Genomic DNA, 26,910 nt, shown 5'->3' on the forward strand with positions numbered 1-26,910 from the left:
TTATAATATACCTAAGATTTAAAATTTACCAAAGGTCGCTGATAGATAGAGTCAGTAGGATTGTTGCACTAGCGTCGTAACGTAACTTTCCTGTGCTCTAACAACCGGCTGCGAAGTTTGTCGATGAAGAAGGGTCAAGTCTTAGAAAGACGTTTAAGCTCAAGGCTTTGCTTTGCATATGTCACTGGTGACTGAAGATTTTCCTGCCTGCAGCATTACATTAGGCAGCTGTGTGAATCCCCAAGTTACAGACTCGTTCGGTGATGCCAAATTTTGATAACTGTCATTCATTTTATTGCAAACAACAATCACATATACGCACGCAACGTAGCGTTTTTACAACAATTTTTTGCTACCTTCCTTAGTAAGTTTAAGTGATCCTGTTCGTGCTCATCACAGCCACTCTCTCAATTGATTGAATTAAACTTTAGCTAATCTCATTCGCATGGATCGTGCTGCAAACAGACGTCGTGAGTTTTGTTTGGGTTTGTGTATGAGTGATAGACAAACTTAGTACAGCTGTTCGACTCAAGGAAGCCTCTCAATAAGTTCGGACTATTTAAACCAAATGGACGTGTGCTTTGCGAATTGCGCATGACGCTGAACAACAGTGCAGTGAGTACTAATCGTAATCAAGCGATTGCCACCAAAATCCGTCGCAAATCCGTGCAATAGTTGTGTTATCAGTTAGTAAATCTAACTTTTGCATTGAAAAAGCAGCCGGACCAAAAAATAAACAAAGTGTTTCGAGTTTTGTTTTGTTAGGTGAAAGGTAAATTTAGGTAAAATCTGCTTCTGCTTCTTCACTTCTGCTACCAAACCTGCCCAATGCGGAATCGACACGACTCAAAATTACATAAAAGTAAGTAACAATTTATTCTTGTTTGCTGTTTATTGCGTAGTTGAGAGAATTGAAAAAATTTTGTTATTCGGTTATGACGAAATCGACAGAAAAAAATTATTTGGCTACTAATTAATGAATTTTAATGACCTCAGCTTGTATGAGTATATTTATGTGACCCATTCTGAAGCATGGATTCACGTGTTCTCGGCATGCGCGTGCTGATAACTGAGCATCGTGTGTGTAGAAATTCATCTACATAAGGTTAATCAAATCGATGCTGCATTGCTAATAACAGCGCCTGGGTTGTCAATAAATTGTTACATTTTAATCACAAGTTAATCAAAAGGTTTGTAGAAACAGCGCTGGTTTGGATTTTTAAGTGAACTTCAAAAAAAAAGAAGTTGAACTAGCAGACAACAATCCTGGACTGCCGTTCTCCAATCCCCTCGAACACTAGCTGAACGTGCATCATCCTAGACAGGGCACATCCATCGGGTACGGCGTCTGCCCCGAAGTATACGGCCTGTTCCTGGTTCTCTGCTGAATATATTTTCGTAATATTCGTCGATCAGCTTCCTTTAACGTCCACGGTTCGTGTCTGTAAAGGGCCACCGGGATAACTAGTGTTCTGTAGAGTACCAGTTTTGTGATAGTTTGCGGGACTTCAGCTGGCTACGTAATCCGTAGAAAGCTCGATTCGCAGCTGAAATTTGTTTATTTAACAGTATTTCCATCTGACAATGATGTCTTAATGAATTTAAAAATTAACTAAAATAATAACGGCCTAATTCTACACACAAAAAAAACGTTTAGTAGGTTCGTCAAACTCATAATACTCTTCAACGGTCGTAAAGGCGCGAATGCACGCTGAGATCGGTTCATTACACCCAAACACAGTACGTTGAAATATTGGCTGCAGCAATGTCGTATTTCGAAGAGCCTGGGGTACGAAAATTTAACATTGAAAGTAGTTCGGGGGCATCGATTTCACCATTTTGTAACTTTGCTATAAACAGTGCTTGCTTAATTTTCCGTCTTCGTTCCAAAGTATCCAGCCCCAATAGCTGGCATCTATCAGAATACGGTGGCAGATTGTTGGGATCACGCCAAGGCAAGCTTCTTAACGCCAAACGAACAAACCGTTTCTGGACGCGTTCAATGCTAAAGTACCACGTAACTTGATGAGAATGCCATACAATCGACGCATTTTCCAAAATTGGACGAACATGCGCACAGTATAACGACTTCCAACAATACGGATCCGAAAAATTCTTTGCTACCTTGGCAACAAAACCCAACTATCGCGTTACTTTGGAAATGATTTTTGAATAGTGAAATCGAATATCATTTTTGTATCAAGATGAATTCCCAAGTCAGTCACTCTAGTAACTCTCGTAAGCGTGACACCATCAATGTGGTAATCAAACAAAATTGGCTGAACGATATGGTGGAACGTGATCACCTGGCATTTTTCCACACTGATAATCAGTTTATTTCTTCGGCACCACTCCGCAAATGTTACTACCGAGCTTTGTAGACGCCAACAATCTTCCAGTATGCGTACTGTTACGCACAGCTTCAAATCATCTGTCTAAACCAACTCGAAACTTCCATCCAGAGCCAGAGCAACAACGTTAAAAAATAAGACAAACAGTAGCGGCCCGAGATTGCTGCCTTGTACCCATCAATCTTCACTCTAAGTTCACGGTCCGTTAGATGAAGATTCCAACCAGGCTGCCAGTTGTGCGGAGATACCAAGACGGGAACTTCTGAACTTCTGAAGCAGTACTTTGTAGTCAATTTTGTCAAAGCCGCCTTCAAATCCGTATAAATTACGTCGACTTGTGCTTTCTCTTCCATGCCATGTATTATTTTCGTCGTAAAATTCATCAGATCAACACAAAACAAGACCAAATTTTGATATGAGTTATTCGATTTCCAATAACACATTTTGATATTATTTTGCTCTTCGCTCCTGCTCGAGATTGTACCTCGAAGCCAACTAAGCGGTATGGCGACCGTCCTCGAGTATGTGTGGTGTATGGAATGGTTAGACTGGAGGGACAAAATTATCTAATATAAGGATGCGGCTGTAGTTTAATTGCAAAAACACTCGGGAACCAACCGAGAGAGTTTGGGTTGGAGTCCCACCTGCCATTGAACGACCCAACATATTTTTGGCCTTATATCGAAGTTTCATCCATCTTACCACTCTTCTCACCAAACGCTTCATCACTTTTCCAAAAAAGCCTTTTTACCAAATATCCTTCCACAGCTCTCCCCCTTCGTCACCCAACCACTCGCGCAACTGAAATCGATGCAAATACAAGTGAAACGCAATGCCTTTTACTTGTTTGAACCTCCCTCCCGCCCTTTATCAGGGAGACCTTCCTTTTCCTCGTTGCGGGGACGTACCCCTTTTGTCAACCCCTGCTAATTCCGTTATTTTCCATGTGTATGCCAAGTTTAGTGGTGAACGGACAAGGCGTTCTGGAGTTACGGTGAACATACTTCCATACAAATGAAGTAAAATTAGATAATTGACCCAATTTAGTACAGTCGATACAACGGATTGGCTATAAATAAACAAATAAACCATCGAGTAATATATCTTCTGAATACGATAATATCAAAACATTTTTTAATATCTGAATTGTTTTGTCCTCTCGGAAGTTCCGGGCCGGAACAATTGATCTTTGGCAATCACTGCTTGACATTTCTACCTATTACCGACACAAAAATTAATCTTAGAATGAAGTTTTAATTCAAACAGATGATCATCCGGTGGCTCTATAGGTTTGTAGCATTTGAAAAAATTTGAAATCAACAAGCAACTGAAACCGAACAAAACAAGAATAAATCGTTTCTCCTGTGCCAGTCTTGCAGCTAAAATCCCTCGTGCGATTTATTTTCGTTTGCTGATATGTCGTTGTGGTAAACTGGAGCTGAAATGTATTTATATGTTTTTTTTCAATCAAGAATATTTTCGGTAGTTTCATGCTCGTATATTTGCACTTGAAATTAGGATTCGAATTGAATTTTAAATTAGACTTGAAATCAGAGTTAAAATTGAACTTAAGGTGAACAAGGTGTGAACCGGAAAGTGCAGAAAATTAGGTAAGGGAAGGTCATTGAAGAAACATTTATTAAATATGTGTACCGTTCCTCATTACTCAAGCTGAGGGAACCGCTGATCGAACCAAGCTATAATGGGAACCAATTATAACCGGATCCGAAGTAAGAGATGATGAGTTCGAACTCAACCTCTCCTCCTTCGAATCTGATGCGAACATATAGTTTCCTATGAAAATGTAAGCAAATGTTCTTAGCATGTTAGCACAATGGATTTAGTTCCTTCTAGCCCAGTTGTTGGAAAACAGCTGTAACAACCGATATATGACTAATTCCAGTCATAAATGAGTTGCTGCAACTAGAGATGTTGAAAGTGCGGGGAGGAAGTCCATCTCTTGCTGCTTCTGGTGAAAAAAACGGATGATCTTCTTGTGCAATTGAACTTGGGCAATGAAAACGTGACAAAACCTGGACAAATGAAATAGAAAATGGGGAAAACGCACAAAAGAAAAACAGAAAAACTGACATGAAAAATACGAAAGAAAAACCGTGACCCAATGGGAGGGACAACGGGACGAAAAACAAGAAAAAAATAGAAAAAACGAAAAAGGAAAAAAGAGAAAAACAGAGCAAAGCAAAGAAGCGAAGAAAAAAAGTGGGAGAACGGAAAAGGTATGAAGAAAAATGAGCGAAAAGAAGAAAAAACAAGAAATAAATCAAAGCAAACGAAAAAAAATAAGGACAAACTAGACAGAAAAAAATTAAACAAATCAGAAAAAAAACGAAATACTGGTGCAAGACAATTAAAAAGCAAGAACAGCAAAAGAGGAAAATTGAAGAGAAAAAAGAAAACGGAAGACAAACAGGATGATACGAAAAACAGAACGTAAAAGAATCGGAGAACAACTATAATATAATAAGAGGAAGAACGTAACAGACAAAAACAAAAAATAGAAAAAGAGTTAGCGGAACAGAAAACAAAAAACGAGACTGGAAAAGAGGAAAAACGGAAGAAAAAAGTCGAACCACGTTACAGAAAAACTATATCAGTATACTACTGCAAAGGGCGAAAAACGAAACAGGAGAAGAAGTGATAGAAGAATCAGCGGACAGAAAAAAGAAAAACGAGAGAGAAAAGAAGAAAAAACGAGACAAATGGATGGTTAGTTTGAGAAACCTCACAAGTGCCATGAGTCACATTGACACATGTGTCAATTTTGACATGAGTCAATTTTTATGACTTTTTGACAGTTTTCAATCCCTGATGATTCTTTTCGTACATCTTCTCTCGAAATTCCAGACAAAGTTAGTTCCACAAACCCCTTTTGATTAGTATTGGTCATGTTTCGAGAAAATCAGTTTGTGTTGTTTTCCTACAATTGTGTTAAGTGCACATGTGAGATTTTTCAAACAAATTATATAAATAGAGAAAAGACGGGACAAGAAAAACAATGTGTCAGAAAAGGTGGAAAAACAGCGGAACAGAAAAACCGATAGAGGAAACGAGGGAAATGGAAAAAAGTGATTAATCGCGATATAAAAGGAGTAAGATAGAATGAAATTAGAAGTGGGAATGGGATAAAAAATTAGACAGAAAAACGGAAGAAACGAAAAGTAGGAAAACGGACTAAAGAAAATGGTAAAATTAGAGAGAGAAAGAAGAAAATCGGAAAATGAAAAAGGAAAACCGGAAAGCACACCATATCAGCCACGGTCGTCTATGCTATGCTATTCTATGCTATAAAAAAGGAAAGCAGGAGAGTAAATGTAAAAAGGAAACGAAAAACAATAAAACTTAACAGAAAAGAAGAAAAAACGTGGTATTGAAAAAAGGAACGAAATGGAACAAGACCTAAAACGAGAAGGAGGAGAATTAGAAAAGGATGGATACAGGAAGCGGAAAAAAGAAAACAGGGCAAATGTGAAGAGATAAGACGAAAAACAGCAAAGAAAGTTGAGAAAAAATGAATGAATATATGGTACTACCACCTGCCTTAGCAGAACACCCGTTCATAGCAATGAGCCTATCATGTCAAAAAGAGTTGAACATATTCAACGATTGGTCATGCTTCCCAACTCTTGTATGAAGGCCAAAAGGGAATTGGTCGATAAGCAACATCACTTACGCGTACCAGGGATTTAGAGAATCTCCTTCCAAGGGCTAAGTCACCTGAGTCAATCGTTGAATAAACCGTCTTAATGCAGAATGACTCCAGCAGGTGGGGAGAAGAGCCCGCTCATTATCCACGATGTGTTGTTAATCGGGCCAAGATTAACCCTAGAAAGTTGACTATTTCACTCTCCCTAGGCCCACCGCTTCAAACAAGTGCTCTGATGGTCCCTCCCTCTTCCCGATTCTAGTTTATTTATGAAATGTGGTATATATGGGTAAAAATAGAACAATCTCACCAGCAGTCCTTCGAATGGAATAGAGTTGCGTCCTTTTAGTTTCCATAAGTGCTTCTAATTAATTTAATTTTTCTTCTGGTATCCAATATCCATGTGCAGTATTAACACTCGTATTGGCCAAAGATTTCAAAGAAAGATTTGAGAAAAAAGAGCTAAACCTAAGAGGAAAACAGGACTGAATAGTAAAACATGGGACAAGATTGACCAAACCTCGTGATTTTAGTCATGACCCTGAAATGCGGTCAGGCATATATTCATTATTTTCCCTTACCGTCCCTTCATCAATTGTAGAACCATCGTTTCAAAAATATATGGGACAGGAAACAAAGAGAAACTGAACAATGAAACAGAAAACAAGGAACGGAAAAGAAGACAAACAAGAGAAAAGATGAAAAACGGAATGAAAAGAAGAAAAATAAATGCAAAAAATGAAAAAAACGGTACAGAAAGAAGAAATACGGAACCAAAAGCAAAAAACAGGACTGAAAAAGGACAAAAGGGAACGAGGAAAACGGGAATAAGAAATCCAACGAGATATAAACGGAGAAAAATTGAATAAATCGGAAATGGGATAAGGAAATGGGACAGATAAAGAGAAAAGAAGAACGGATCAAAGAAAAAGGTAAAACTGGAAAGATAAAGACGAAAAAAGGGAAATTAAAATGGAAAACCGGAGAGCAAAGGGAAAAACAGAAACGGAAAACAGTATAAACATAACAGTAAAGAAGAAAAAATGGGTCATTTAAAGGGGAAAAACGGAACAGACGAACACGAAGAAGGAGAATTAGAAAATAACGAAAGAAGCAAACGAAAAAAAGGAAAAAAGAAGAGAAAAGACCGAAAACGTGAAAGTAAATTAAAAAATTTAGCGAAAAACAACAGAGAAACATGACTGACAATAAAAAAAATGAGGCAAGAAACGAAGAAAAACGGAAAAATGAAATAACGTGCAGGAATAGAAACAGAAAAAAGAGGTAAAACGTGTTATAGACAATGAATCAAAAATAACGAACGCACAAGAGACAAAGATATTGTCCCTACTTCAGAATGTTGCGACAATGTATGATGTAAGTTAGTCACTATTGCATGAAAATTAGGACGAAGACAAGTTATCGTAGCTGTTTATCGTGGATACAGATGTTTCATGACAATTATGTTTTTGCATCCGAAAAAGACACACTGCTGTATGCAATTCGTATTGTACGCAACAAAAGCAATCCTAAGATCATGTCACACTGTGTCGGCAGCGGCAGTGTTTGGTAGTTACCAAGGTAACGTTGGTAACTTTTGTACGCCAGACTTTAGGTCAAAGCAAGCTAATCTTTTTCTTAAGGTTTTTACTATTTGTCCCTTTTGTTCAAGTTGCTGATAAACTATTGTCTTTAACCAGCCGACTGGCGACAGACATATTTTATTGTATAGGGTAGAGCATCCATATTCCGCCAGTTTAATGAATCCAAAGCCTTTTTACATATTTTTAGTAGACTTGAAAGAAATTATCTGTCGAATTGGTAACAATAAGGTCATGTACTACCAAAACTAATTAATACCTTTGACTTGTTACTAAATTATCAGGTATTACTTACAATTTTAAAATACCACTAGCGAAATATGGCTCCTGGCGAAATATGACTCCTGGCGAAATATAGATCCTCTACCCTACCTGCATCACCAACAACAAGCGCTTGTGAGAGCGAGTGTGTATCAAAATATATTCTCATCGAAAGTTGTCCTGCTTACTGGTGTGAAGGGACATTCATTTGTCCTATTATTTTTTACCGTGATACATTCTGGTTGTTACGAATGTTTGTTGACAGAGAATAACTGGTTCATCGTTCTTCGTTTTTTTTTTCTAATTTCAAGTCAAACTTAGATTCCATGCTAGTCTAGTTTAATTCCAACTTTATATCAAATTTAAATTCTGATTTCAAATCCAATTTCTAGTCTCATGTCAGATGTAAGTCCAAGTCTAATCTCAAGTCCAATTTCAAGCAAATTCATTTCGATTTCAATTTCATGTGCTATTTCAAGTTTAATTTCTAATCATTCGTCTCAAAGCTGGGTGCCGCATCTTTTGTGTATGTCTGGGCACGCTAGTGTAAATTGGATTTGAAATCGAAGGTGAAATTGGGCATGTAATTGGTGTTTAATATGTTTAAATTTTAATTTATACTTCCAACTGGGAACTTAATGGGACTTAAATTGGGCTTGAAACTAAACTTGTCATTGCATTTAAAACTGGAATTTAATTTGGACTTGAAATTTTCCTTAAAATTGGAGTTGAAACTAAAATTGTTTTATGTAATTTATTTATCTATCGCAAAAATAGCGGCCCGAACTTCAGGCTTCCTTGAATTACTTTGTTTTACAGTGAATTATACAGAGAAGGTGAGGCACGTGCTCCGGTGTGCCTTAGTCTAGGTACACCAGTACAACATAAAATTTAAATTGTCAGTAGTTACACGCTGTACTCACGACGCCTTCCAGCTGGCATCACTGCGCCCGAACCGAAATGTTTCGGCGAAAACACCGTCAGTTCTCCGCAGGAAGTGAACGTTTTTCTCGTTTTCCCGTCACGTCACGTTGCTCCACCACCGGGCGGGCGGGTGGCGCGCAATTTTCCACCCAAAACGTTTACCGCACCACGGTGCTTTGTTGCTCTGTTTACAATCTAATGCCAGAGTTGGATTCTCGCTCCGGTCGCCGTTTTTCTCTTCTCTCCCCGACCGTCGGTCGTCGTCAGTCAGAAAATATCGTTTGGCGGTCTATCGCTTGCACTTGCACCGTAGGATTCCCTCCGGCGGCGCAGACAGCCAGCCAGCCAGCCCAGCCCAGCCCAGCCCGGTCGGTGATGGTGTCTCAGCAGGAAATGTTTTGCCAACGGTCAGTTAGTCTGCTGCGGGATCTGTCGGCGCGAGCACGTTTCGGTCTCCTCCGGTTCGAAATGGATTGGCCAACTGATGGTAGATTGTGAATTTTTGTGTGATGTGCGGTGAAGGTACATTGTGTGACGGTAATTCAATAGACAATGTGTTTTGAACTCAATATTCTGGGAAATCGCAACAATGGAGTGATTAGTTTAATCTGAAAGCGTGAAGTAAATAGAAACTTTTCTGTTTGAAAACATGCTCCAATGGGGGTTAAACAATCACCTTTGACCGTTACTAATATTGCAAAGTAAGGGATTTTACCTGAAGGTTTCAGTTGGGAAATGCACGTGTTGGCGGTGACGCTTGAGTAAACCGAAGTCCGATTCGATGATCTTTGTGCATGGTTAGGGGTTTTTGGAGTGCTGTTCAAATATTAAAATCCGCCCGTATGCCAGATTTGGGCTGCCTGCAGGCCTTTCGGGGATAAGGGAGCGAAAAAAGTTGATTATAAATAATGGTAGAACGCTGTTACAGTGGTGAGCAGGATAAAGCGTTATCAGTGTGCGTCGGTGCAGCCGGCTAGCAGCTATGGCGGCGGGGTTGGGGTGGGCCCTTGCGACGTTAACGAAAAGTTAACTTTTAATTTATTTATGGTTATTGCGGTGTGCGACGAATGCTCTGTGCTGACGGTGCTGTTTGTGCTTCGAAAGCAAAGTCACAAGATGAAGATTATAATGATGATGAGCTTTTTGAGCTGGTGTTTGTGGCGGTGGTGTGTAAATTGCCTTCGGGGCTCGTAAAATGCATCGTTTCGGTCCTGATTTCCACGGGCTAATGTGCTAATGTGCCTTCTAGGTGACAGAAACGACCCATCAAAGGTGTAAGGGATTGACAATCCACAAGGATTGCCGCTTCTCTGCCGGCAGCAGCTATTTTCCACATAGGTAGGTGAGATAAAGTTGTCTTTAGAATTTTTTTAATTTTAAGGTTTTCGGACATCCCTAAATAAACAATCGATGCTTTACTTTTTATTTATGATTTAATTATAATTTTTGACAGCCAAATACAGTTCAAAACTAAGTATAAAAAACTCAAACTTCAGATAACAAAAAATTCTTAAAATCACTCAACAACTTAGCGATCCAAATATACCATGTCTGGCTCCAACTAGCGCTTTCGATTTGAATTTCACCGTTGTACAATTTTACCAATTGACTATAATTCACAAGTACTGTTATGGCAAGTGTCACGGCAAGCATCAGCAACATGAGAAACATGGTGCCAGCGAAACAGCAACTTTTTCCTCGCTCGCTCGGTTTCTGGGCCTGATCGACATGTTCACAAATGTTCAAAAAACTTCGAGCTACAACCAAATTTCGAACACACCTTCCATTCCCATCTTTGCCGCCACCGTCCGACACGAAACTAAAATCCGCATTGGCCTTGCTGTCTCCAATCAGCAACGACTGACCGGTCAAACTTTCCATACTTTTACTTTTGGGAATCTCTTTCCCCGGGGCCGAAAGTGCAGCAACATTCTTCTTCGGAAACGTGATTGTTACTTCATCGTCTCCACTTAACAACTCCCTTAATAGTTGTCTGTAATAAAAGAATTGTTTTAACATAACTCCAAACAAAACACTTCATCAAAAACATTACTTCTTCAGTTCCTGTTTTTCATTTTGAGAAGGAGTTTTCTCCACCACCAAACAAGAATCTTCTTTTTCGGAAACTAAATCACATGTTAAGTCCTCACTCTCGGGTGCTGTCGAAGGCTTTATAATATGTCCTGCAAGGTCCAAACGAACGCCTTTAGCTTTCACAGCACTCGACGGGCCGCTTGCCGGTCTTAACGGGCTTGCACTACCGGCGGCGGATGTTTGCCTCGCCGAAGTTGGTCGCGGTATCCTGGAACTTGACGGTGATTTCAGATATAAGCTTGAACTCAAATCGCGGCTCATTTTCATTTTGACAATTCGTAAGGTAACAACGGAATGGTAACTAGATTATAAATATTTGTTCGGGAAACCAAGGTTTTAGAATAAACACCCTTCGTTTTTGGTCGCAACTCACGCATTTCATGACTGTTCCGGCACCCAATAGATCTAAAATATTCAGTTCCGCCCTTCACTTCCGTCACACTTTACAAAGTTTCTGATGAATGCTAATAAGCTGTCTTTCTGCCATGTAATTCCGCCCTAGAAAACGTGCTGCCGCAATGGAACGGATCGTCTCTCGACGAGACGCCATTCAAACTTTTGGATTAATAAAATATGCTAATTATGTTTGTTGAATTAATCGGTTCGCTCTGAACTGCGTTCCGTTTGTGACAGTCCGAGAGGCAGGGCTCCAGCATGCTGGTCTGCTACAGGAATCCTTTCTATTCAATGGCCGTCGCAACTAGTGTCAACTTCGGCGGAAGCCTGATCACCACCGTCCGACGACGCCGTTCCGTGGAAAGAGAATTTAATTTCCCACCGAAAACCGGCTTCCGGCTTTCGCCGCAGGCAATTCGTCTGGCGAGCGACGGGAAGTAAACGATTTTTTGCTTAAGTCCATGTTACAACGTGGCATCGCGTGTGAAAAGTTGTTGCTTTCACTCGGTGAAAAAGTTTCCCATGGAACCTTGCCACAAGCTCCGCTAAAATTGTGAAGGTCGCAAAGTGGTGAACTGTACAATTTAAAACAATTTAGGATAATTGTGCCTGCTCAAATCATGACCAAACGAAACTTAAAAGTGCTGGTAGACAATTAGGATGTAAACTTTCGGTTACTGTTGCATCGCTATTTACCCAGCTTACTGGAACAACTGACTGAGAATAATCCGGAAAAAAATAGAATTGACCTATTATCAAGGTCAGACGACGTTGATAGCCCCCATAATAGTTATAATAATTTATAACAACCCCCATTAGCTTCGAGAGCTTTGATACTCGCCACCAGCTCCACCATACACTTAGTTAGCACCGCTTTTTGTCACTCTGGCAAGCAATTCACGGTCAACCGAAACATCGCGCTCGGACTGGTGATCATTATATGGACATTAGGATAGGGTAGAATTTTCCCTATGAAAGCATGGAAAATGAGCTTGGCAAGTTCCCAGTCATCACAGCCATTATAACGTATCGCTGAAGTGGCCGTTCGTCATCCTTATTAGCATAGAGTGTCGTTCGGCGGCGAGCAGAGAAGCACAGATCCTCTGTGGTGTAGTTTTTTTTACACGCAAGGTCACTCGCCACCGCCAGTAGAATACGAATGCGATGCAAATTGGAAATCGACATGCAACGAGGACTTTGGCAAGTTAGACATCAATTCAGGAAGTTCTGGCTTAGCTTATGTGTCGTTGCATGGCTATAAAGCGTTCTTTATGGCCATTTAAGATTGTTATTCACACCAGAAAATCCGGCAGTAATTAAAATAGTGTTTTGCGCTAATTGAAAATCATAGTTTTTCACGGAGTGTGAAATAGAAAAGGATAAAAATCAGAAAGGTTTATGATGAATTAGAAAACTGAAATTTAGCCGTATTTGGCTTAGCAACTCTAGTTGAAGATACTCAAACTGAGTAATCGATTGTTACTAAACTAGATTCTAAACGACTTGTGAAACGCAACCTTTGATCAAATATTAGTATTACTGGTGTTAAAATGCGCTCCGATAGGCTGGAAATAATAATAATTCAAACCGACGATGTCGAAAAATACGATGTTCGCTGATTTTCGCTGAGGGATACTACCGGGACCGAGCGGACTCTTTCCCGTGAGTGTGATGCTGTATTGTGAAAAAGTAATGTTACTACCCCAAGTAACAATTTAGGTTTTATTAGGATTTTATGAAGGCTTATATGACCAAAACCGGTCAAAAAGCTCGCGATAAGAGCGCAATAAAACTCGCATTGTTACATGGGAGTTCAGATTATTCTTTCTGTCCTAGCCGATTAAAATCCTACAAATTGTATTAAATTTTGCAAAAAACCTATCTCTTTTTGGGGTCTGCCAAATTACGCTTACCTTTTCTGCTTATTCTGGATATGTATTAGCAGAAAACATCAATCACCATTAATACCGCTCTCCAATTTTTTGGAGATCTGTCGAGATCTCTTCGCCAGATCTCTCTCCACATGGTCTGACAATCTTGCTCGCTGCACCCCTGGTCGTCTTGCTCCTAACGGATTTGAAGCGGATATCATCATTGCAGATTAGTTGTCCGGCATTCTTGCAACATGCCCTGCCCATCGTATCCGTTTAGTTTTAGCCACCTTTTGAATGCTGAGTTCGCCATAGAATTGTGAGAGTACATGGTCCATCCTGCGCCTCCATACTCCGTTCTCCTGTACGCCGACAGGCGATACACGTGATGATGAATAATTATACGCTTTTCATCCATATTAGTATTTATATACGATAATATCCGATTAATCACGACTCGATCCGTACTACTATACAATTCTGTGCTGAAAATCGTATGTGTGTCAGTTAATAACATTCCCAGCTAGCATTTTCATATGTATAAAAAAGGTAAAAATCAGCATTACGTACAGATATACATGCTAAATAAATCGTATTTCATGCGCAAAATTGGCATATCCGTACTAAAAATTAAAAAACAAGAAAACTTATTCAATTTTATTCTACTATGTATATACATAGTAGAATTAAATTGGATAAGTTTTCTTCTTTTTTAATTTTAGGTTTCGTATTCTGCTAAGACGCTCCAAAAACTTCAGTCATATCCGTACTATTTTGGAGGCGATATACGTGATTACAAATAATTTTGAGCGTTACGACTATATAAGTATTTATATACGATAATATCCGATTAAGCGCTCCGTACTACTCTACGATTTTGTGCTGAAAATCGTATGTATGTCAGTCATTATCACACGCTATGTCCGAAGGCACATATTATTTAACTTTGATGCACCTCATATTTTTCTTCACAGGCTGTTAGTATTGATCAAAACAATGAATTTAAAAAAGGTCTTAAAATATTCTATCTTGGGTTTTTTGAAAAATTCAATTTTTAAGTTTATATAGGGGTCATTTCCTCTCAAGTGATATTACCCGTTGTAATCGACCACCTCCGATTTATACCAAATTTGGCATAATTGCTTATTCCAACCTCACATTCAATTTCCCAAAGTTTTGTACGGATTGATCAATCCCCCTTGCAGTGACATGTAGTGAAAAATGAGTTTTTTCGAAAATCTCAGAAAAATAGAGAAGCGGCACTGCAAGGGGGATTGATCAATCCGTACAAAACTTTGGAAAATTGAATGTGAGGTTGGAATGAGCAATTATGCCAAATTTGGTTGAAATCGGAGGTGGTCGATTATAACGGTTAATATCACTTGAGAGGAAATGACCCCTACATAAACTTAAAAATTGAATTTTTCGAAAAACCCAAGATAGAATATTTTAGGACCTTTTTTAAATTCATTGTTTTGATCAATACTAACAGCCTGTGAAGAAAAATCTGAGGTGCATCAAAGTTAAATAATATTTGCCTTCGGACATAGCGTGTATCATTATATACGACATAAAATCAACTTGATCCCACTTTATCCAGCTTTAGTTACGATTTCGAGTTTGTTAGGAGATATTTACGATAATTTTCGTACATTGATATCCGAGTTGGTGCTAGCTGGGTTATGTACGATTGAAAATCAACGATCAGTTACGATTCCGGATTTGTTAAGGATAATTTACGATCGTGAGTCGCTCTAAGCCACTTTCTCTTGTAGTAGTAATGAAAGCATCTTTAGTCTGATGTACTGTTCAGCCACCGCCATAGATGTTCTGCCGATAATATCCACGTCATCTGCAAAGCAGACGATTTGACTGGATTTGTTGAACATCGTGCCCCGTGTGTTGATATCCGCTCGATTCATAACGCCTTGTAGCCCTATGTTGGACAGCAGGCATGAAATACCTTGACGAAACTGTGTGATTTGAATAAACTCGACAATCAACCCGAGATCCGAACACAGCACTGTGTTCTGTGTATCACCCATTGTAGATTGAATTAGTATGATGAGCTTCGTGGGGAAGCTGTTCTTGTCCATGATTTTCTACAGCTTTTTCCGGTCGATGGTACCTGTTACGACGAGCAATCGCAGCATCCCTACCCAATCGTTACTACATCAGTTGACCGTAACCGTAACGTAAGCGACGCGGCGATCCCGTGTGCTGTCGAGTAGTGATATCGGCCTATTCTTTATCAGACCGGCAAAAGGGATAGTTGTGTGTAGCTAAATCTTCGATATACAAAGAGACCGCATTTTTTTACATTTATAATTTCATTACCTTTGATTAAATTTCTTAAATTGGTGGTAGACAAGTTGTTAAATTTAGGTAATTTTGATATCCTAGCTGATATTTGCATAAAACTATGATAATGATTGTATTTAGTTATATTAACAGTTTGTATTAAAAGCGGCCGAGACACGTGCATAAAGAGGCCTGTTAAAGTAATCCGTTTAACAATACCTTAACAGAAAACGATGTAAGTTAAAATCTAAAATCTTACTAAAAGCGTAAATGAAGATACTTATGCTAAAATTTCTTATAAAATATAGTTTAAAATAGTACGGCTGGGCTGTATCGAGATTGATTCCTAACCTTACAATTAGCATCGAACACCAAGATTGTAAGTCATATAAAACGTGTTTTTTTCTATGAATAGTTGATTAATAGTTGTATAATTTGCAGTTTAAAGCGTAAATAAATATTTTCTGCTATAAAGACTTGGTCACTCGAACAAATCTTTAAGAATCTTGACTTCGTCAGGATGGATAAAGAAGCAACTCCCGGCTATAGTTGCCGCTCGTGCGACCGACGCGATTCGGCAGAGTCGATGGTGGCGTGTGATGCCTGCAGCCGCTGGCACCATTTTGGATGCGTTGGGGTAGATTCGAGCGTGGAAAAGCGCCATTGGATTTGCCAGCAATGTGAAGCTAAGGGCATACCTCCTGTCCCCAACGTCACAGAAAGTAAAAGCAACCACCAAACCCTGACGGTCGGGGATCCTAAAAATCGATCCAAGAAAGGAACCGCAAGTGCAACGTCGGCGTCGTCGAGGCGAATAAAGAAGACCGTCGATGTTCCCTTACGGTCGCGTCATGGAAGTGCAGCGTCAAGTGTGCATTCCGCTCTGATCGCAGAGCAACTCGATTTGTTGAAAGAGCAGGAACTTCTCCGTGAAGAAGAACTGAAGCAAAAGGAGCAATTGGAGCGTCTCGAATTCGAGGAAAAACAACGGCAAATCGACGAGCAGAGACGACGTTAGGAGGAGGAATCAAAGCTGCGCGAGGCGCAGCTAGCTAAGCAGAAAGCATTGCAGGAGGAAAGATTAAAGCTGAAAAAGGATTCAATGGAGAAGCGGCAAGAGCTGATGAGGCAGCAAGCTCAGTTTAGCACTGCGGGTTCAATGACCTCGGCTATGGAAATGTCGCAATCATTCGACCAAAGTAAGGTGCAAAATTGGTTGAGAAATAATCACAAACCAAAGGATGGCGAGAAAAATGATCCCGCAGAAAAAGGGACTAACCTACAATTGCCACAACCGTTACCGTTACCCACCGCTTCAGTCAGTCGTCAAAATCCACCGCAAGTGCCTTTACCGTCCCAGCCACCAGTCTTAGTTGCCACCGCCGCGGCTGATCAGTTCAATCAATGTACGAGTCGGCTTCAAGGCATTTCGTTAAATGAAGGAAACTATCAACCTCCAGTAAATCCTGCTTATCTACAAATTGCAGCCCGTCAGGTTACGGGCAAGGATCTTCCGATTTTTAATGGAAACCCGGAAGACTGGCCGATGTTCATTCGGATTTTTGAGGAGACGACAGCTGCGTGTGGATTTTCCAATGTGGAGAACCAAGTCCGACTTCAAAAGTGCTTACGAGGTAGTGCCTTAGAAACAGTTCGTAGTCGACTTCTTATGCCGGAAGGAGTACCACACGTTATGAAAACCCTGGAAATGCGTTTTGGCCGACCGGAATTAATTATTCGCTCGATGCTGGACCGTATTCATCGTCTACCCTCCCCCAAACCGGAACGATTGGACACCTTAATTGATTTTGGCCTAGCAGTCCAGAACTTGGTCGTTCATATGGAAGCGGCCAAACAGGATAACCATCTTAATAACCCGACTTTGCTGCAGGAACTCGTAGCAAAACTACCAGTGCAACTAAAATTGGATTGGGCTAAATATAAATTGCTCAACTCGTCGAACACTCTTGGTACTTTCGGAACATTCATGGAACAGTTAATTCAAGCGGCTAGCGAGGTTTGTTTCGACATTCCACTCAATCAGGACGTGAAAACTGAACGGTCAAGGAATAAAGAAAAATACGTGGCTCACTCTTACTCCCATGAGAAGCAATCGAACCGGCACTCTTTGTTGGACTCTGGCAGCAATGAGCAAAAACGGCCCATTAGGCTTTGCCTGTTTTGTAAGCAACCGTCGCATCGTGTTCCAGCATGTGACGAATTTCAGAAAATAAATGTGGTAGACCGTTCGAAGTTTGTGCGGCGAAACAATCTATGCCGGATGTGCCTAAATTTCCACGGAAAATGGCCTTGTAAAACCTGGCAGGGTTGTAATATAGAAGGGTGCCGGGAAAAGCATCATTTTCTTTTACATGCACCAGTTTCTCGCGGCCCAGTGCATCTCAAGTAGTCATTCCTCGGTAAACATCGACAATCAGAACCATCCCTATTTCCGTATACTACCGGTAGTTTTACACAATGGTAGTATGAAACAGCTCATATTCGCGTTTATTGACGAAGGGTCATCATCCACACTATTGGATCGCTCTGTTGCAGATTATCTAAAAGTCGACGGCCCAGTTGAGCCATTGACATTGCAGTGGACTGGGAATGTCCGACGCGAAGAGCACGGCTCTAAACGTGTTCAATTGTTGATTTCGGGAAAGGACAAGTCGCGTAAACACCAAATCGCTGCTGCGCGCACTGTTGATTATCTTCTGTTACCAAAACAGTCTCTATCGTATCGTGAATTAAGTGAAAAGTATCCACATCTTCGTGGGTTACCCATTGACGACTATCAGAAGGTAGAACCGAAACTGCTCATTGGGTTGGATAACTTACGACTCGGAATACCACTGAAAATTAGAGAAGGGGGACGAAACGAACCTATCGCAGCAAAATGCAGGCTTGGGTGGACGATATATGGCAGTAGCACAGGACATACGTTACCGGCAGCATCGATAAATTTTCATGTTCCAGCTTTAGCAGATCCCGATCGAGAGTTAAACCAGCAGTTGGCAGATTACTTTACGCTGGAGCAAACTGGGGCAAAAATGTCATTTGACGCACCGGAATCGAAAACGGACCAAAGAGCGTGACAACTGATGGAGGAAACGACTCGCCGGGTGTGCAACAGGTTTGAAACCGGTTTAATATGGAAGTCGGACAACATTGAGTTTCCGAACAGTTACCCTATGGCTGTTCGGAGGCTTGAAGCATTAGAGCGTAAGCTGGCTAAAGATCCTGCTTTAAGAGCACGCGTGCATGAGCAATTAGACGAATATGTGGCGAAAGGATACTGTCATCGTGCCACGCCAAGTGAATTAGCCGCTACAGATATTAAACGGGTCTGGTACCTGCCTTTGGGTATAGTCGTCAACCCAAGAAAACCTGCTAAGGTGAGACTGGTGTGGGACGCCGCTGCACAAGTCAACGGAGTTTCGTTTAACTCGGTTTTACTAAAGGGACCTGATTTGCTCACACCACTTGTTGCCGTCTTAAGTCATTTCCGCGAACATGAAATTGCTGTTTGTGGAGACATCAAGGAGATGTTTCTCCGTTTATTAATATGCTCCAAAGACCGACAGTCACAACGATTTTTGTAGCGAAAAAACTCCGGCGAAACCCCTCAGATTTATGTCATCGATGTGGCCACTTTCGGTTCGACGTGTTCGCCGAGTTCGGCACAATTCGTCAAAAATTTGAACGCGAAAGAACATATGGAGGAATTTCCCCGGGCGGCGACAGCGATTATCAAATACCACTACGTGGATGCCTACCTTGACAGCTTTGCGACAGTGGAGGAGGCTATCGAGGTTGTGAAGCAGGTAAAGCATATACATGCTCGGGGCGGATTCGAGATCCGGAATTTCCTATCGAATTCGGAACAAGTACTGTCGGCGATTAAAGATGCATCGCCGAACGAATCGAAGGAACTCAGTATAGTAAGAGCAGAGAAAACCAAATCTGTGCTGGGTATGAGATGGAATCCATACGATGACGTTTTTTCGTATGCGTTTTCACCGAAAGAAGAAATTATGGCAATAATGGACCCTACTCACATCCCGACCAAACGTGAAATGCTCAAGCTCGTAATGAGCTTATTTGATCCGTTAGGATTCATAACTTTCTTCCTCATTCACGGGCGGATCTTGATTCAAGACGCGTGGGCTGCGGGTCTCGGCTGGGACACCCCAGTTAACGAACGATTGCTTGGCAAATGGACCCTCTGGCTGAATAAATTCTCGGCACTTAATACCCTTCGGATACCCCGAAGTTACTTTACGCACAAAGTGGATGAGCCGAAACAACTTCACGTGTTTGTAGACGCTAGTAAAGAAGCATATGCCTGCGTTGCATATATCAGAGCAATGGGGCCAAATGGCATTGAAGTTGCTATGGTTGCCGCGAAAAGTAAAGTAGCGCCAATCAAAGTACTGTCCGTGCCGCGATTAGAACTTAAAGCCGCTGTCCTGGGAACTCGTCTCGCGAGTTCAGTAGAATCTTCTCATTCGTTTCGATTTGATCGAAAATATTTTTGGTCAGACTCAAAAACTGTACTCGCCTGCATTAATTCGGATCATCGAAAATATCACCAGTTTGTTGGTGTTCGAATCGGGGAAATACTTACGTCGACCCGAATGAACGAATGGAGGTACGTTCGCTCTGGACAGAACCCTGCTGATCCAGCTACGAAATGGGGCGCCGGACCAAATTTCGACCTAGGAAGTCTGTGGTTTCGTGGTCCCACATTTTTGTACGATCCCGAAGAAACATGGCCGGAGAATCGTTCTTTCACCACTGCCACTGAACTAACCAGCGCCCAACATTCGCACTGGCGGGCACCGCCACCGCTCATTGATGTGTCTCGCTTTAGCAAGTGGGAGAGGCTTCTACGGTCACAAGCCTACGTGATACGGTTTATAGAAAATCTGAAACGTTTGAAAAGCGGGAAAAGTGTCTACAGCGGAATTCTAACGCAAGAAGAACTGCAACGTGCCGAAAAGCTGTTATGGAAACAGGCTCAAACTGAGGTTTTCGAGGTGGAAAGAAGAACATTATTAGAAACACAAGGAGGGCCGAACGCTCGCCATAATCTCGTGCTGAAATCAAGTCCAATTCATAAGTTGTGGCCGTACTTGGATGAGGATGGATTGCTCAGAATGCGAGGAAGGATTGGAGCTGCGTGGTATGCACCATACGAAGCTAAGTATCCAGTGATACTGCCAGATACTCACTTAATATCTTACTTGCTTACAGACTGGTTCCACCGCCGCTATCGCCATGCCTATCATGAAACCATCGTCAACGAAATGAGGCAGCAGTTTGAGATTCCAAAACTTAGAGTGCTAGTCAAAAAAGTCGCCAAACATTGCTTAACCTGTCGACTAGCGAAAGCAAATCCTCGTCCGCCGCCGATGGCGCCGTTGCCGAAACAACGGCTCACACCGTATGTCAGACCGTTTACATACGTCGGGGTCGATTACTTTGGGCCTCTGTTCGTGAAAGTAGGCCGCCAGGTAGTCAAACGCTGGGTTGCTCTCTTCACGTGTATGACCGTGAGGGCAATACACCTAGAAGTGGTGCACAATTTGTCCACCGAATCTTTTGTGATGGCAGTTAGACGATTCATCGCTCGCCGGGGCGCTCCGGCTGAATTCTTCAGCGATAACGGCACTTGTTTTGGGGGGGCAAATAAACAGTTGCAGAACGAGATACAATCTAGAAGCGATGCATTGGCGACCACGTTTACTAACGCAAACACACGTTGGAATTTCAATCCACCGGGTGCCCCTCACATGGGGGGTGTCTGGGAGCGCCTGGTGCGGTCGGTTAAGCAAGCCATTGGGACAATAATCGACTCACCCCGCAAACCCAACGACGAAACATTGGCGACAGTACTATCGGATACAGAGTCGATGATCAACTCTAGACCCCTAACTTACGTGCCACTTGAAACAGCTGATAAGGAATCGTTGACCCCGAACCATTTCTTACTCGGGAGCTCGTCAGGTGTAAAACAGCCGCCAGCGGCCCCGGTAGACCATCGAGCCGTCCTCCGTAGCAGTTGGAATCTTGCGTAGCACATTACAGACACGATTTGGAAAAGGTGGATAAAAGAATATTTGCCGGTCATCAGAAGACGAGGAAAATGGTTAGATGAAGTTCGGGAACTCCGCGAAGGCGACTTGGTGATAATGGTGGATGGCGCGGTGCGAAACCAGTATGTAAGAGCAAGAGTCGAGAAGGTTTTCATGGGAAACGATGGACGTGTCCGTCAGGCGCTAGTACGCACGGCATCGGGTGTGTATAAAAGGCCAGTAGTGAAACTGGCATTGCTCGACGTTGGATCTGATGGTGAAGCCATTGAGGAATCTTTAGGAGCTGCGGACCATCAACGGTCTTCACGGGTGGGGGATTGTTACGACGAGCAATCGCAGCATCCCTACCCAATCGTTACTACATCAGTTGACCGTAACCGTAACGTAAGCGACGCGGCGATCCCGTGTGCTGTCGAGTAGTGATATCGGCCTATTCTTTATCAGATCGGCAAAAGGGATAGTTGTGTGTAGCTAAATCTTCGATATACAAAGAGACCGCATTTTTTTACATTTATAATTTCATTACCTTTGATTAAATTTCTTAAATTGGTGGTAGACAAGTTGTTAAATTTAGGTAATTTTGATATCCTAGCTGATATTTGCATAAAACTATGATAATGATTGTATTTAGTTATATTAACAGTTTGTATTAAAAGCGGCCGAGACACGTGCATAAAGAGGCCTGTTAAAGTAATCCGTTTAACAATACCTTAACAGAAAACGATGTAAGTTAAAATCTAAAATCTTACTAAAAGCGTAAATGAAGATACTTATGCTAAAATTTCTTATAAAATATAGTTTAAAATAGTACGGCTGGGCTGTATCGAGATTGATTCCTAACCTTACAATTAGCATCGAACACCAAGATTGTAAGTCATATAAAACGTGTTTTTTTCTATGAATAGTTGATTAATAGTTGTATAATTTGCAGCTTAAAGCGTAAATAAATATTTTCTGCTATAAAGACTTGGTCACTCGAACAGTACCATATGCGACTTTGAAGTCAACGAACGAAGGTTGCGTGGAAACTCTATGTTCACAGCCCTTTTGTTGTTGACCGTCCTACAATCAATTCCTTAATAAATTTCCACAAATCTGTTCGCAATTTGGGACAACACTTTGCTGGCAGCATTGAGAACGGTGATCGCTCGACAATTTTCACAGTCCAACTTGTTGCTCTTTTTGTAGATTTGGTAGATAACCCCATGTGTCTTTATTGTTAATTTATTATTCTTTAGCTGCATGAAGGCCTCCTTAACTTCTCCTAACATTGGGGCTGGTTCCATTTGTCGTACCATCGAAATTGCTTTCCCCGTCGCCATAGTTCTCCGCCTGCGCGTCATTCAGGTGTTCAACGAAGTGCTGCTTCTACCTTTTGGTCACCTCACGACCATCCGTCAGAATACTGCCATTCTTATCCCGACCCATTTCGGCTCGCGGCACAAACCCTTTGCGAGATCTGTTCAATTTCTAGCAGAACTTTCGCATTTCCTTGAGAACAATGCAGCCGCTCCAATTCTACATACTCCTGCTCTTCCAGGCAGCGCTCCTTCTCCCGGAAGAATTGGTTTCGCAGCATCTTCTTCTGTTTGTGTTTTTCCACGTTCCGCTCACGCAGCTTTCTCTTCATCCATCACTCTCCTATAATTCATCATCAAACCCACGACTAAAAATAAATATTTGAGTCGTGGTCAAACCAATCGCTCCATTGATTCCGTGCCGAATGCCCGATGGAGCTCTCCGCTTCACTGCTGATGTCTGCTTTGATGGTGTTCCAACAGACGTCGATAAAGTCTGTGATTCTGTCTGATTTGGTGACCTCCAGGTGTACTTGTATAGGAGTTACTGCTGGTAGAAGGTACTGAGCATGGTCATGTTCTTGGAGTCTGCAAAATCGATAAGTCTTAGGCCCTTTGCGCTGGACAGCGGGTGTGCGCTGAACCCTCCAATCACCAATTTGTGTTCCTACTGAGGATATAAATCCCCGATGATGATCTGGATATCATGTTTTGGAAAGCGGTCGTGTGCACGATTCAACTGCGTGAGAATTCCTGCATATCGTCATCGGTACTTCTGAGAAGAGGGCTGTTTACGTTGATGATGCTGATATTGAAGAACCGGCTCTTGATTCTCAACCTGCACATTCGAGGATTGATTGGCCACCACCAAATACCCGATTTCCGCATTTCGCCCATCACTATAAAAACTGTACCCAGCTCGTGAGTGTTGCCACAGCTCTGGTAGATGGTACCGTTGAGCTCTTCCAGCATACCTTTTGCAGCGCTATGACGTCGGACTTCCGGCTCTTCAAGCGCTTGAGTACTCCCTTGGAAGTTGAGAGATTTGGAGTACTTGGTCCCGACGCAGATAACAGAATATCGTGATAGAAAGTTCACATTAAGTCGTATGCATGTCAATTTTACATTGGGTTGCATAATGATTAGAGTATGTTAAAGCGAAGGGTACCATAAGTTGTTTTGCAGTCGTGCGTGTCGTCATATACAACTTATGGCTGTGAATTATAAAGCAGTATAGATGATTGTAACATTTAGTTATATTAAGGAGTGTTAAGTTGCTTGTTTCCAAAATTGTTGTATAGAATGCAAGATAGAATTATCAACATTTATGCACGTATATTGCCTCCACTTTGGTACTTACATGTTCTTATGTGGTGTGAAATATAACTTTTTCGTCCGGATATGATTTCGTATCTCTCACTTGCAACTAAAATATACAAACCAAATTATTTAGTGGGGAGTTTCCAATCCATAGTGCTTTTTCGTCGCATAGGTCTATTCCGATTGTTGTGGTCCGAATTTCTTTGTTCCTCGTTAATTGACTTAATAGCTTTTCGTGGTGACAGATTGCAAGGCCTGCGGCACCCACCTGCTTGCTGTCTCGCCGGAGGACCAACGAAGTTCGAAAGAGCCCTCCTTCCCTGTCAGCATACGACCTTGGCTTCCACCGTTGTTAGTTACCCGATATCCACCCAGGTTTCCCATATCCCGGCTGGAACCATGCGAAGGTAGGAATAGGAGTTGCTGAATAAGTGGTTGTGAACCACTGTATGGCCTAATTCATACCTACATGTGCGTAAGGCACCACCGCTTACAAGTCTAGCGACTATTCGGGAATATTTATTAAATACAGAAATAACCAGTGACTGTCCGTGTTAACAGGCGAGGAAATCAAAATGGTTGCTGCTGCTGAATGCGCTGACCGTCCGTCAATGCTATCGTTCGATGAATGAACTGACTGCGGCCCTAGTGTGTTACTTTATAGTCCCTGCCTCTGCTTCTCGTAAGCTGGTGCTGATGATTGTCGGACCCGGATTGAGCTAGCAACCGAATATTTTTACATGTTAGTGACAACTATTGCAAGATGCATTCGATGAGAGATGTCAAGTTGTTTCGGGCGGGCGGCCTTCGAATTCGTTCTCGTTCTCGGATAGTTCTGCGTTGTGCGATACACTAAACTCGCTACGATTCATTCATTGAAATGGATCTTTAACTAACTTCCCCCTTCTACTAACAACAATACCTTTAGACCAAATTCGTGTTTTTAGTCTTTGACCTTGAAATGCGATCAGGAATTAATATTAATATTTTGTTAAACGGTGGTTCTATAATTGATGGAGGGACGAGGGACTGTAGGGGGAAAGCAATGAAAATTTTTTAGAGTGGTGGGGAAAGTGCGGGAAGGTGAGGGGAAGGGGGAAGGGGTAATTGGTAGCTACGCTTAACAAGTAGTCGATATGACTCCTACCTTTTGTCCAATGCTGGAAGGTGCAAGGGTCGAACCAAGCTATAATCTAAAATTATAACCGGATTTGAACCCACAAAACCCGCCAGGGCATGTGGCTCGCTGGTACCCGTGTACCTTTGAACCGCAGAGGCGCTGAACAAAAGGAGACTGCATAACCCCCGTTGTTAAGGTAGCGACGTATGTGGTTGGGTTAGTTTTAGACACAAATTATGCCTCTTCCTACGTCTATTGTAGATAACCACCGACCGAGAAGTTTAAATCTAACTGGTTTTTACTGGCAGGACGACGACACTATGCAGTTCTGTTCTGTTCGTCTGTCTCTGTCAGCGTGTTAGCCGCGGGAGGATTCCCTGGTGTTTAGCAGCAACAAGTATTGGACTAATATTGCTTTCCATCCCACCATGACCCGCAATCTGACGTGGCCATCGTCGGTGTTTAGGGGAAATGTGTATAATGTACCCCCCTAAGAATAAATGGTTTTATCTCTGTTATGCTTCCCAAAATTAACGTTACAACTACGAGTATATGTTGGTATTTGAGGTGAAAACCAATTGCAATTGTTTATTTCATTTAGTATTGTGGAATAAATATGCTAGGAATTATTTAATAAAAGCACCTAAATGTTGTGTTTCTCGTCTGCGCGGGGTAAAATGCCCCATCTGCAGTATAATATGCCCAATGCGGTAATTTGAATATTTCTACAGTGACAGACCAACTCTGTTTTATAGAAAATAAAACTATTTCCGTTGTTTTCAAAATATCGTATTTTTATATAAAATAAACCTAGTTTTGGCCTTCTGGTGCACTTTTTCTTTTCTGCATGGGGCACATTATACTGCAGCTGTGGCATTTTACACTGTGTAGTTGAATTACCTGGAATTTGGACGTTGGTAATAAATTATTATTCCCACCACGGTTACTCTACTATACAAATTGCATTAAATAATGGCAATTGACTTTAACGTAGAACCTATATTTATAGCCACGTAGGCTATAAATGCATAGTAATTGCATAGTAGGCTGCTTCCATTAAATACTATGGTTTCTGGGTGGTTTTGCATTTTAATTTCGCTTGTTTAGGGAAAAACGAAGGAGGGGGGCACTCCAGATAACACAAGATCGTAATAAAAAGTTCACATTAAATCGAATGCATGTCAATTTTACATTGGAATTGTATAATGATTAGAGTATGTTAAAACAAAGTGAACGATATACTGTTTTGCAGTCGTGCGTGTCCTCATATACAACTCATAACTGTAAATTATAAAGCAGTATAGATAATTGCAATATTTAGTTATATATTAATCATATATTCAGGAGTATTAAGTTGCGTGTTATGAAAACCGCTATATAAAATGCAAAACAGAATTACAAATAATTGTCGAAATTTTCGCACGTATATTGCCTCCAATTTGGTACTTATATGTTCTTATCTGGCGTGAAATATAACTTTTTAGTTCAGATATGAAGTCGTATTTCTCAGTTGCAATCGAGATATACAAACCAAATGGTTTACTGGGACGTTATACACAATTCCCCTACCAATATGCAGGGACCTGATAAGGCTGCACAATGAGAAGT

General features: G+C 41.4%; 2 protein-coding genes across 8 annotated transcripts in view; both read left to right on the forward strand.

Moving 5' to 3' along the window:
- The first annotated feature begins 561 nt into the window (after positions 1 to 561).
- The window catches only part of LOC128744417 (potassium voltage-gated channel protein Shaw), a 133,594-nt gene continuing 107,245 nt past the window's right edge, over positions 562 to 26,910 (forward strand). For 4 of the 7 annotated variants that reach the window (XM_053841419.1, XM_053841425.1, XM_053841420.1 and 1 more), the window contains exon 1: positions 564 to 862. The gene's annotated coding sequence lies outside the window, so the exon portion shown is untranslated. Of the gene's footprint in view, positions 863 to 26,910 lie in introns of all 7 variants that reach the window. The other 3 variants (XM_053841423.1, XM_053841421.1, XM_053841422.1) reach the window with 3 other exon arrangements.
- On the forward strand, positions 18,568 to 21,546 carry LOC128740870 (uncharacterized). Its single transcript, XM_053836442.1, has 2 exons — positions 18,568 to 18,990; positions 19,069 to 21,546. Exons 1-2 carry the CDS (start codon positions 18,568 to 18,570, stop codon positions 21,544 to 21,546), a joined length of 2,901 nt encoding a protein of 966 aa, XP_053692417.1.

The sequence above is a fragment of the Sabethes cyaneus genome, chromosome 3 (genome assembly GCF_943734655.1).
Source record: "Sabethes cyaneus chromosome 3, idSabCyanKW18_F2, whole genome shotgun sequence".
In the NCBI taxonomy this organism is placed as follows: Eukaryota; Metazoa; Arthropoda; class Insecta; order Diptera; family Culicidae; genus Sabethes; species Sabethes cyaneus.

What these genes read in the sequence shown, in the direction of transcription:
- LOC128740870 (XM_053836442.1), top strand. Translation starts at nt 18,568, where the DNA reads ATGGAGGAAACGACTCGCCGGGTGTGCAACAGGTTTGAAACCGGTTTA. An exon ending in TCCGCGAACATGAAATTGCT is followed by an intron (nt 18,991 to 19,068) that starts GTTTGTGGAGAC and finishes CGATTTTTGTAG; the next exon opens with CGAAAAAACTCCGGCGAAAC.